Below are 12,600 nucleotides of genomic sequence, written 5' to 3'. Positions count from 1 at the left end.
AGAGTCAGAGCAGAGAGGAATCCTTTAAGCTTTCACACAAAAGCAGTATTTGCTGTGTTGCATCTTCTGCAGCTTTTAAGTACTCCAAAGTTGCTGAGCAAGATAAAACCTGGCTGGTAAACCAGTGGGTTGAAAACAAATGCTATAAAACTGCAGTGTCAATTAGCTGAGAAGCTGAGAAGGATCTTGAGTGTGGTAACTGTGTATCTAAATGGATTAGCTGAGAGAGCTGAAGAGTGCTTGTATGTGACTGAGCATGTGAGTGTTCCAGCTCTAATTATTTTGTAATTTGGGGAATTAGGTAATTGACTGAAAGATGTGTATGGCTGTATCCATAGTGACTGATGCTGCAGCATAAATAGACTCACCCCATGGTGTTAAAGTCGTCATCAGGGGGAACGTAGTCCTCATCGTCACTGGTTAGGCCCAGCTCGTTGCCATAGCACTGATGAACAAAGTGCCACAGTTCTTTGGGGCACAGGGGCTGCAAGATGGAGAAATAAAGAGCCATAAGAGTCGTAAACAAAATCACTTATAGAGAACCAACAACAACTAAAAGCACCCAAATTCAAAGATGCTGTCGATTTCAAATCATGTACAGAGCATAAATCAGCTACTACCCAAAAGTATCCAAAATCTGTTTCAAATAGAAGACGGTATCCATAATTTGAGAGGAATTTGTAAGTTCAAAAAACAATTTGTGAGTACTAACACACTATATCATGATATTACAGTCCAAGGGGCTAAATTATGGAACAGCTGTAGTGTAGAAATGAAAACATGTCGAACATTTAACAAATTTGAACACATTTTTAAAAACAAAATATTGAAGGAGAACTGGCACAGTAAAGCATGGGACAAGACTGGTAGGTTGGTTTTGATAGTGTGACTTTGCTCTTTGTTTTGATGTGTTTTCTTTGTTTTTTTTATGTGTGTGTGTGTGTGTTCAGTCAAATCGATGGTGAATACTAGGACAGAAATTTGATAAGTATTCACTTCCTCCTTCTCCTTTTCAGATGTGAAATAAGTATGTTGTGTACAGAAAATTTCTGATGGGTATTCTGGTGTTTAAATCACCTGTTTCATTTGGAATGATCCAAATAAAAGATCTCAAATCAAAAGTCGAAAGTTAATAAGGAGATTTGTAAAACACAGCAGAGGAAAAATATTACCTTTCAGACAAAATTAGAAAAAATAGCAAACTGGTAGACCAGATTTGCTTACCTTGTCCAGCAGTGCATTCTGCCAAAGTCTGAACATCATCATGTAAGTCCTGTCCCTGGCTCCAAATGAGGTGAAAAAGTGCTGTGAAAAATACACAGTAAATATATATATGAGTCTGGTGAGCAGGGGAATGAAATAACTGTGGTAATTAAACTGTAATTTTTGATGGGCATGGTTTAAACCCTTCTATTGTGGGAGTATATTAATTTGTAGCGACATATTTTGGCAGTAATGGTGGACATTAATATCTTGCCAACCATTCTCCAGTCACCAATTTGTGATGGAGCATGTTCCCCCTGTTGGCGGTAAAGATAAAATCACCAGTCTTCCTATTATGAGCCAGAGTTTGTACCTCAAGGCTTTACTGTTGTCTATTTAGGCAAAGATTTATAACATATTCACTGAATTTCCTCATTAGTTTGTAATAACAATGACAAAACATTTAGTCATTCTGCATCCTTACCTTCTCAGTGTCTGTGCAGACCTGGATGGCATTGGGAATGAGGCGGGCAGTCTTCTCTTTTGTCATTGAGCAGATGTCCTTTAGCCGTACTGTCAGCTACACACACACACACACACACACACACACACACACCCACACACACACACACACACACACACACACACACACACACACACACACACACACACACACACACACACACACACATTACAGTTCCAAGTGTGACCCAATACTGCCAATATAAAAAAAAACCATAGGAACGCAAAGAGCGTTAACAAGCATACCAGTGTTTCCCAGCGGAAGATGTTGCTATAGAAACAGATCCAGTTCTCAGAGAGGTAGAGTCGTCCCTGCAGGAGGATGTCCCGTTGAAGAGCACACGAGTAGTCTGGAGCATAAAGACGTCACATAATAAAAACAAAACAAAACAAAACAAAAACAAAAACAAAAACAAAAACAAAAACACCTTGTGCCACTTGTGTCTTTGTAATTTTTCGACCTACATGTTTTGTGTACTGCAATTTGTTTTTCGTTTGACCAATGCATAGTTTTTGTACGTTTTTTTTCCAACTGCTGCATTGTAACTTTATTAACTTCTTTATGGTGTTCTCCTGCAACCTGGTTGAATACTGTTGAAAATGGAATTAAGTGTTGACATGCATGCTGGGAATGAATATATTTGATTCAGGAAATGAAGTCCACACCTCTCCAAATTACATCACAGAGAAACTCCATCACTAAGACAGACGATTGCTAAATGATTCGGAGGGTCAAAAAATTTCTCTCCATAAATCAGACATGAAAACATGTAAATTCAATCAAATGTATTTATATTGACAGTTAATTTAATCACTTCACTGCAATACAGAAACCTCACTGCCTTGCGTGTATATCTTGTTTATTAGTTGTGAACTCATCATAACCAAACCATAAAGCTCAATTCATATACCACTAGGTCATTTGGAGTTCATGGAAAGGATTTTTTTAGACATTTCAGACAACCACAGCATTCACTAAGGAGTTGGGTAAAATAAGCCAGAACAAATCAGCTGAACTTGGGACATTATGTGTTCATGGCACAGAGCAGCATGTATTTTAGACTGCTGGAAAAGTTCATTATCGGCTTTGAAGTTCCTCTAAAACAAGTAGACAATTGTCTTCTTTAATTTTTTTTTTAACTTCATCAGTGATGTAGCGATATTATAATCATGATATTTGACACCTGGAAGGACCAGTATTTGTTTGTGTCCCCTCTTTATCCTGTTAGGATTAATCATTTTCTAATGACTAACAGCTTATCTGCACCCTGAGTGCCTGTGGCGTCCACTCACCCACAATGAGTCTTTCTGTGTCAGGAAGCTGCTTGAAGAGTTTCCTGAAGTCCTCATTGCGCTGCTTGTATGTTGGGCTCAGCACCTGCAGAGACAGGCAAATATCAGAAACACAGACGCACACACACACACACACACACACACACACACACACACACACACGCTTCCCAACACTCTTCATGCTCTCTGACTCGCTCACTCACAAGTGTCGTCTACATCACGCAGGCTTCGAGTTATTCGTTTCCATGAGCATGTGAGATAACCTTGTTAAAACCACTCACAGGTTTGATCGGGATGTCTGGTTTACTTTGATCTTACCGTGGGTGGTTTTGACAGGCACTGGAAATGGATGTGTAGGGAATGGCAAGCAGAGGTGGCCTAAATTATCTTCAAGGCTGCGTCATTAATTGAAAGCGCAATGCCAAAACATCAGCCCGCGGCGGATCATTCAATACACATGCTGCCATGACTATGAGCATTTACAAAATGAGTCACATTCTCAGAGTTGCGTTACAGAGCAACATGTGTCTGACAATGAGGCTTTGTCTTGTGACAAGGGGTTGGACAACTGCAAACAAAACTGTGCATAGTTGTTTGATTAACCTGGTCAAACAAAAGCTTTTAAACACAGGGAAGGATATTCCTATCCAACACACTTTTCTTCACTTGGCTTCAGCGGACTTGATTATTTACAGAGAACGCTTGTTATGGATGAAAATCTCCAAATGTGTGCTAGACCGAGGGCTCTCACTGTCGGTGCCAGATGCTTTCCTTTAACAGGAAAACTTCAGGAAACAATAGCTGCCAATACAATAACAAGACGTATGCCGAGACAAAAGAAAAATATAGTCTTTTGGATCAGAGCTGGTGGGAAAAGAACAGCTTGTTCACATTTAAAATCATTACATCCCATGTGAAGCGAAGTGTTTGGAATAGTGAAACACTGTTGGGGAGTATCTGCTTCTGCTTCCACTCTGCTGTGGTGATGAGATTCACTGCTCTGAGAGAATGTGAGAGCCATTTACTTACTGCACGGAGTTAGCAAGTTCCTTGTTTGAAAACCTTTATCCCTGACCAAAAACAACTAAAACGCATTGTTTATACATCAAGACACTCACACAGTAACCTGATGAACACTCTAAAAAACAGGCCTCTATGAGCTCTGGGAGAAATAGCTATGACTCAGACCCAAACCAGTTGTTTTCTTTAGTAGTGGGGAATTACCACAGACTGCTTACAGCAGCATACAATAAAAAGTGCTGCGAAGCCTTTTCACTCACCCCTCTCTTGTGACTTTACATTATCCAAAATAAGCTCAATAAATCTGTCAACTTACAGCAGGGATCTCCTCAGTGTCCCACTCAGGGTCCTGAAGGTTCGAGGCAGCCCAGCCCCACTCCCAACCCCACTCCCCTCTCGCTGGACCCTGCAGGAGCCACCCTGCCAACGCCTCATCCAGCTCCAGCACGGCCTCCCAGTCTGACATCGTGCAATCCTCATCCAATTCCATGTTCACCGCACCAGATCCTATTTGGCGCCTGGATGGCAGCTAATTTTCCAAAACAGGGGGCCCCAGTAGTGGGCTCTGCTGATGTTGGACGACTTGTCAGTTACGGTAGGTTTCGGAAAATAAGAGCACCCAGAGCTTGCAAGTCCAGTGGTTTTGGAAGCTGCAGTATCCGCCCCCCTGTTTTGGGTGCAGCTCCCTTTCAGTGTTGAGCGGTGGACGGCACACTCCAGCCACATGATCCTTGTCTTGCTCTGTCGTTCTCTCTCTCTCTCTCTCCCTTTCACACACACTGGGAGAGGAGTTACGGCCGTTGCCCTCTAGTAACCCCAGCCAACAAGTCCTTTATTATCATGCCGGTAGCTTTTTCCTTTTTTCCTGCTTACTCCTCCTGGTAAGTGTGTAAGCTAAGTGTGTGTGGTGCTGTCCAGGTCTGAGTGCCTTGTAATTACCCAGTTTACGACTAGAAAAGAATGAAACGTTTACTTTGTGGATAGGAGGGCAAACACAAACAAAGATGTCGCTAAGAGGAAAGAAAACTTAAAAAGAGAGAGAGAAATTAATGTTTGGAGTCCACTGAAGTATGTGTTGAGTCCGTCTCGCTGTTCGTCCATGTGATTGAGTTACAGAGAACAGATGTGAGCATAACCTCCAGTTACCTCTGCATGGAAAACAACACCATCAATCTTGACAGAGTCTGCACTGGTTTGTAGTCCAGAGGCTACATCGCAGAGTGAAGTGACAAAATACTGTAAATATGTCTTTGTCTGTTTCAATTGATCGTTCATTTTACGTTGCCAGTATCCAAAGTAAAGGTACCAAAAGTGACGATCTAAAGGTATGAAGCGTCCCCCTCCTCTCTCCCTGTTTTGGTATTGGGGTCATTCATGTACTTGTGATACTTGATCACCTTCTGTTACTCTTAGCAGGCAAGAAACATGCAGAGCTCGCGGCTTCTATTTTAGCAGCGTTTAAAAACAATTGGTGTGCATGTGCTCCTACTAATTTTAACTAAAAACATTTCAAGAGTCGAGAAGGTGGGCAGAGTGATGGAATTCCCAGCGGCTATAAAGAGAAGAAGATGTTGCTTGCATTTCATTGACTCCGGCTGGATGAGGCAAATGTGCAGACCACACTGGAAATGGAATTCAGCCATAACTTCTTCCACCTTTTCTCTGCAGATATTTCCCAGTCCTCATGTAAGCAAGACACTGACGAAGACGCAGTAAAAATAGAAGATATTCTTCGGCAGCAGGCCTCTTGGAAAACAGTGATCATTCAACTCTAAAAAGGCTGTTGAGAACGTCTTTGCATCGCTTAGATGAAATTTCAGCTAAATTGCCAACAAATTACTGGTGGTGTCCGTGCAGAGAGTGGTTCTTTATTCATTTTCTCAAATAAATCAAGCAAATAAAGAGGCCATTGTGAGTGATGCAGCGTTCAGGTGACAGTATGAGACTCGGGATGAGGCGGGACTGTGGATACACAGTGTTTATAGATTTGGTTAACTATTAACGCTGGACAAACATTAGGGGATGGAGGAGACTGGCACTGTAAAGCAGGGTGGGGTTTTTAGTGTTTTCAGGGGGGTGAGGGCTTGAGGTATATGTGTGCATCCTTTCACTGTGGCAGTTTGACATTTGAGAGGCAAAGTATGAGGGCGAGTATCGATCAGAGCGAAACCATGTGAAAGGCTTGACGGACACTCTCTACAGCAACAATTTATGTAGATTTAAACAAATTCAATATATCCACCGGCTTAAGCACTAATCTTGCTTATCTGTGCACTGTTTGACAGTGTTTTCCTTCTTGTTGCTATCGTCCTCAAGCCTGCTGGTTGCAACAGAGGCACTGTGGCAAACTTGTGTAGATGCAAAGCGAATGACCTTGTGCTGCGAGAGGGAAGAAAGATGGCCACTGTGCGAACCTCAGACAGGCTCAGAACTCACATTAGGACGGATGGGTTTTTAATCACTTTGATTTCAGTGCCATGGGAGGTCATCATTGCCATGTAGAGGCGCACACACACACACACACACACACACACACGCACACACACACACACACACACACACACACACACACACACATACATGCTGTCCTACATGCAGGTGCATCATGGGGTAAGACACCTTGCATACAGTCATCTGAGGCAAAACTACCTATTGGGCTTATTTCACTTGACTGATGTTTCAGTTTTCATTGTGTGAGTAAAGATGAATGTACAAGATGTCAGGAAAACACAGTGCTGAGATAAATCTTTTTTAAAAGGTAAATTCACCGTCATGAGTATATTGTGCTGGCAAATTTCACTCATTCATACTGCCAACTTCACACAGCACAAAAATCACAATTGGATCGCTAACTGGGTCTGATATTCAGTTTTTAGAGTGAAATAATGTAAAGGTGAAATATTAGTTGGCAGACAATTTTTCACTTGTTTTACAGGATAAGGCTGGCATTAATCTTTTTTTTATTGTCAATAAATTCCATGAAAAGACCAAAACCAATGATGCCTTAATCTGTCATTCAATTCCTTCTGACTTTCCTATTCTATCTGTGGACCTCAGCTCCAATCCTGCTGGCTCCTACTGAAGAGGTACATCTCTATGAACAGGTCACACATGTATTGTTTCATTTTTATAAAGGCTAATACATTTTCTAAAGCAGCTGGGCACTGTAGTTTTTGAGCAAATGTTACTCAAACAGGAGTAAACGTATTTGTTGGGGATTATTTTCAGCTGCGGATTAATACACATGCTGTACAAGCGAGTATTAATAGAAGCGGCATGGTGTGTGTGGGACTGACTCAAAATAAACTGCCATGCCCATGTTCATGGTGATGAAGGAGCATGTCACCCAGTTCAACAGTTTGGCTCACGGATGTGTTCTTAATAGTTTTACGCTAGGTGGTTGTGGAAAGTTGGTGTATCAATTAAAGGAAAAGCAACCAAGTGCAAGGGAAACAGATTCCAACAATAAATACATATGCATTTATCGCATATGCAACTGAGAGCTTAACATACTTATGCATACACACAGGGCTGTTACGAGAGCTCTACCGAGACTACAAAGCTGTTATTTTATCTTTGTCTAACAGTTACAGATGAAAAGGCATGGAAATGTGCATTTATTTTTTGCTGTTTTTCTGAAACTTTGTTTAAAATGCATGCTACATTTAGATGGAAATCCACCAAATAAGGCACTATGGCACAAAGGAATAAGCTGTATCTGGCTTTGGCAACACACACATTACTTGTTTTTAATGGAATTTGTTGACAATTACAAAATATCACTGGATTTGTCCTTTAAAAATTAAGTTTTTAGGACCTAGTAGTGGGCAAAATTAGCTGGGGTAAACGAATGGGGTATATTTGTTGACCAGAGCAGATGTTCCTGGTATCTTGTACACTTGATATACACTGCGCTGGTAGCCAGCTGTATGTCGTCTGTAAACATGACATTTGCATCTGTTAGTCAGACAGGAGGAACATTAACTCTAGATTGTTACTTGTAATGCTCTGTTCTACAGTCAGAAGAGAAAATGTGAGTGGCTTGCTTTAGCCGAGTGTTTCAGAGAAGTATTAAAGAACTAGTCTGGACTGTTTGGATCAAGCCTCTATCAAATCAACAGCATCTCTTTATTTCCCTTTCTGCAGGGAGGTCCCTGCTTTTTCTGTTGCTTGTAATACCCAGACCCTAAAGCCTTAACATCCTACTGTCCGTGTTTTTGGACAGTGGACACGGAAACAGGAGTCGGGCTGGAGGGAAACATGCCATGACCTAAAGCTCCATACTCCATTCCCCTGTTGTTCAAAGGCATTCACGGCTCGTCCAGAGGCCCTTGTGATGGTTTGTTGATTTGTTTAGTACAGTGAGGAACTCAGTGGGCTTGTTACCACCTGTTGCGTACCAGAATTAGAAGTGTGAGTGGTGACTGGCCATTGATCACCATCTTAGGGACTTGTAATACACTAATCCATAACATTCTTACAGTCAATATAAATTTTAATTAAATAAATAAGACCATGAGCAAAAATGCCAAAAGTCAAAATCACTTCTTCTAAAGTGTGGCTTTGCTATTAGGTGGTAACAACACTGACTGAAGTCGATGGGATGTGAAACAGGCAGGAGGGATGTTATCATTCCACCAGTCTGATAACCAAGATACAGAGTGCGAGAGACAGAAAAGTTATACAGGGTTGCACAAAAATACAAGTCATGCTTACTCTCAGGATGTGTTGTCTTTCATGCTGGGGAGAGAGGGGGAGAGTATACACACAGGGAATAAAAAAAAACGAAAAAAAAACCCAACATAAAATGGGGAAAAAGTCCAATAAACACACTTCTGGAGAAAGTAGGGTTTGACACAGTGTTGTCAAAGACCAACACTCTCATTCTTGCTCATTCTGTGGGCTTAACTTGCACAACAGGAAGCTTTTCTGTGTTAAAGTTAATAAAATAATTATTGTGGTGTGTCAGCAACTCAACACGTGTAAAAGAATTACAGGAATTACACGAATTACTTAGAATTGCTGGAGTCAGAAATAGAGCTAGTACGCCATCTTGTGATACAATATAAAACTGCAACATACTGGCTTTGCTGCCTATACCAGTGGGTCTTAACTGGTCCAGCCACAGAGTCCAGATTTCTCCTTAGTCATTAGTTCATAGTCAACACATTATGCCTTATATTTTCTATTTGTGTTGATAGCTGTGTCAAATGCATCTATCTAAATGCATTACTATTTTTTGACAGTCATGTTTTATGTATATTTTTAAATGTAAACCCCAGGAAGATGGGGATCCTAACAAATAAACAAATAAACATTAGATAAATTACCACATTTTAAATTTTACTTCACAAAATGTAAATAACACGTTGGCTTAGGCACAAAATAATAAAACAAATTGCAAGAATAAACAGAAATGGCACTTCAAAATAAAAGTTCTGTGCCAGAAATCCCCTGTACTTTAAAATAAAGTGTGCTTTTTACACACTTGACACCTTCATAAGTCACTTATGGTCGATTCAGAATGGACCCACAACCCACTTTTGGACCGTGATCCACCAGTTGGGAACCACTGGCCTGTGTCATGCCATGAAGAAGAAAATGACACCATAGTCTCACCTGTCCCTTGATTCCCTGCATCAGAAAGCACCACCTGTTGCTCTTTTAAGCCCACGCTAGTAATCCCTGCCTGAAGCACCAGTAACCCATACTGGTGATTTAGTGCTCCAGTAAACAGGGTCAAGGACAACCACGTTTCATCTAGTAAACATTACCCGCCACTTAAACAACTCCAAGACACTTTCAGGAGTCACCCACATGACATGATCTCACACCAGCACACACATACACGCATAACAGACTTCACATATGTTAATGATGTAAATAAAAACAGGGTGTGACTTACGTTATACCAGCTTTGGCTCTTCTGTGGAGAGAGAAAAAGAGAGGCAGAGGATGTATTTAACTCTGTGAAACGTGTACATGCTGCAGCAGGCTCATACAGACACATAGAGGGTGTGAAACATGATCAACCTGATCGTAACAAGTTACAGCAGGCGTGAAGGTCATACTGTACCTCACACTCTCTCCTGCAAAGAATTACATAAAGTTATGACACTATTTCAAAGCCAGAGACTGAGTGTTCGTTCCAACTGGGCTTAATTTTGAACCTCAAATTGCTGAGGTATAAATGCTGAAATTCTTTCAGTTCGCTCAACTTGCTACTCAGATTCTTTCGCCAAGTTTTTTGAATTCAGAAATTATTGATTATTTAATTGCAGGACTCAAAATAACTTCAAAATAAAAGGATTTCTGATGAAAATCTGCTGTCTGATTTGCTGGAACTGAAAGCAATTTCATTCCAAACTAGTGCTAGACTGCATTAGTACTTTAGACATACTGTTTATGTTTTTAATTAAGAATACGTATCATCAATACATCCATCTTTGTTTAAAAAAAAAACCAACATACAGAAACCTATCATTTATCTGTTTCATCAAAACTGTGCTGTGAAATTATGTCAATAAACTTCTAAAAATGAGTTTTGATTAATTTTCAACATTTTACAACCATCAGATTGAGTTCCTCATTAACAACCTATCAATTCTTTTGCCGTTTTGTAACAGCAGAGGGCAGCAGAGATGCATCTTAATCATGACTATGAGGTTAAAATATTTTCCAGTCACATAAATACTCATTCCACTCTAACAGTCTTGGAGCAAAAGTGTCAGAGGGGAAACATGCAGGTGGTCATTCAGAGGGTGAAACAAGAAAGAGGGGAGAAGAGAGGGAAGAGAGGGGGAAAAAGTGATATCCAGTGTCTGATTCCAGCTGTACAATCATAAAAGCACCACATTAGAAGTTAAAGCAACAACAAATAAATCTAAATATTAGCAAGCAAAAAATAAAAAAATAAAACAAAACTTTATTTTTTCCTATTTTAGAGTGTTTCTTAATGAGTTATAGTTGGAGCTTTCCTTGTATGACCACCAGACATTACTGCATTTTTGCTAAGTTGGTTATAGTGATTATTAGAGTTGTAAAATATTGGATTTTTGCCGATATGCAGATATTTTTTGACTTATTTTAGCTGATTGCTGCTGCCAGTAAAGACATATGCACATACGTTTTCCACCGAATTGCGGAGAACATCATGTCTCTCCCGTAGTGAAATTAACCTGTGCCTACTCTTATCGTGATGGCCCACTGGTGGCAGATGCAGAAATAAAAATACAATGCTTTTCAAAATGCACATATTCATTGGGCAAAACAATAAAACTACTTTAACCTAGCGTACATGTAAAACATGCCATATTCATTCTTAAGTAAGACATTTTAAACGAAACTGTAAAATTCCTCCCACTTTAAAAGGCTTGGATGTTGCTCTCCTTACGACAATAGCCAAAACCAGGGCAAATTTGACCTATTTAAACTAATTAAAGTCGCACAATTAAAGCGTCACACTGTCAGCCAGTCACATCCGCAGAAAAGTTCATTTTGGGCCAGTGGGGATACTTCATTTTAAAGCCATGATCTGCTGATACCAATGATGTTCCCTTATTAATGTTGTAATTTTAATAAGATAACTGAAGATTGAATGAGAATATGTTTCAAACATTTTCTTTTTTTTCGACCTGGCAGATAATCACTCCATAAAATGGCCATACAAATTTACCTCACAAGCCAGATGTAGTTCAGTGTATGTTTCTTTCTTTTGTTTTTGTTTTTTTTTTTTTAAAAAGCCCCAAAACATTTCCCTTTTGTGCTGACGGTTGTCTGAGTTTTCTAAATCTGTCAGGGTTTGGTGGTTATCGGCTGCGTGTGTTATTAGCAGGCAGTCAGCTGCAGTAGCAGGCCCGAGGCCTGGCTGTGACGATAGCTGGGCTAATGTGGGCTAATCTGATTTGAAGGTGACAGAGACACAGGAGAGGAATTACTTTGAGGCCACTGTCTGGGTAGGCTGCGTGTGTATGAGCCGCTGTATTTGACTTTGTGTGTGACTGAACGCAAGTGGGTTTGTGTGGTTTATGAACACATTGTTTACATGGAGAGAGTTTTTATTGTAAGTGTATACATGTGGAGAGAGAGAGAGAGAGAGAGAGAGAGAAAGAGTCTATTAAACAGTGAGAACAGAGTTCTGTCTGAGACTCCACTGTGATTTAAAGTGGTTTGGGTCTGTTTGTATAATTTAACTTTATAATTTGGTTTAAATGTCACTACAATTGGAGCTTTGGATTGCAAAAATGGGGACTTTTTTGCTGGATTTAAAGCTTCAAAAGACTTAAAGGGATAGTTCAAATTTATTATCCATGGAGAATATATTAAATAAAGTAGATTTTGGATGGCACGCCCCCAGTTTGGAGAAACAGGCTGAAGTCCGACACCGAAGACAGGCAATATAATGTTGTGGATGAGGGTCAGCGACAAAGCAACAAAAGTCCCACCTAAAATAATCTACATCAGTTTAATTGTTTGCTTTATTTAGAATATTTTCACATTTTACCTTGCTGTCAGACAGTGATTTCCGATGGGAAAATTAAGCCATTATGTTGCTTTCTTCAA

At 40.2% G+C, this 12,600-nt stretch overlaps 1 protein-coding gene across 13 annotated transcripts in view; it reads right to left on the bottom strand.

Annotated features, from left to right (window-relative positions):
• Positions 1-12,600, bottom strand: part of gramd1bb (GRAM domain containing 1Bb) — a 126,877-nt gene that overhangs the window by 11,574 nt on the left and 102,703 nt on the right. For 9 of the 13 annotated variants that reach the window (XM_088078691.1, XM_088078694.1, XM_088078692.1 and 6 more), the window contains 7 exons: positions 9,944-9,964; positions 8,755-8,778; positions 3,019-3,103; positions 1,972-2,075; positions 1,688-1,783; positions 1,225-1,305; positions 369-484 (listed from right to left, as the gene is read on the bottom strand). In XM_088078691.1, the coding sequence (XP_087934817.1) occupies positions 369-484; positions 1,225-1,305; positions 1,688-1,783; positions 1,972-2,075; positions 3,019-3,103; positions 8,755-8,778; positions 9,944-9,964 (527 nt within the window). The remainder of the gene's footprint in view (positions 1-368; positions 485-1,224; positions 1,306-1,687; positions 1,784-1,971; positions 2,076-3,018; positions 3,104-8,754; positions 8,779-9,943; positions 9,965-12,600) is intronic. The other 4 variants (XM_088078696.1, XM_088078693.1, XM_088078698.1 and 1 more) reach the window with 1 other exon arrangement.

This window comes from Plectropomus leopardus, chromosome 6 (assembly GCF_026936395.1).
Source record: "Plectropomus leopardus strain MGB_pleo_1.0 chromosome 6, ASM2693639v1, whole genome shotgun sequence".
NCBI lineage: Eukaryota > Metazoa > Chordata > Actinopteri > Perciformes > Serranidae > Plectropomus > Plectropomus leopardus.
Note: the sequence above shows the minus strand (reverse complement) of the source record. Positions and strands in the feature narration are given on the sequence as shown.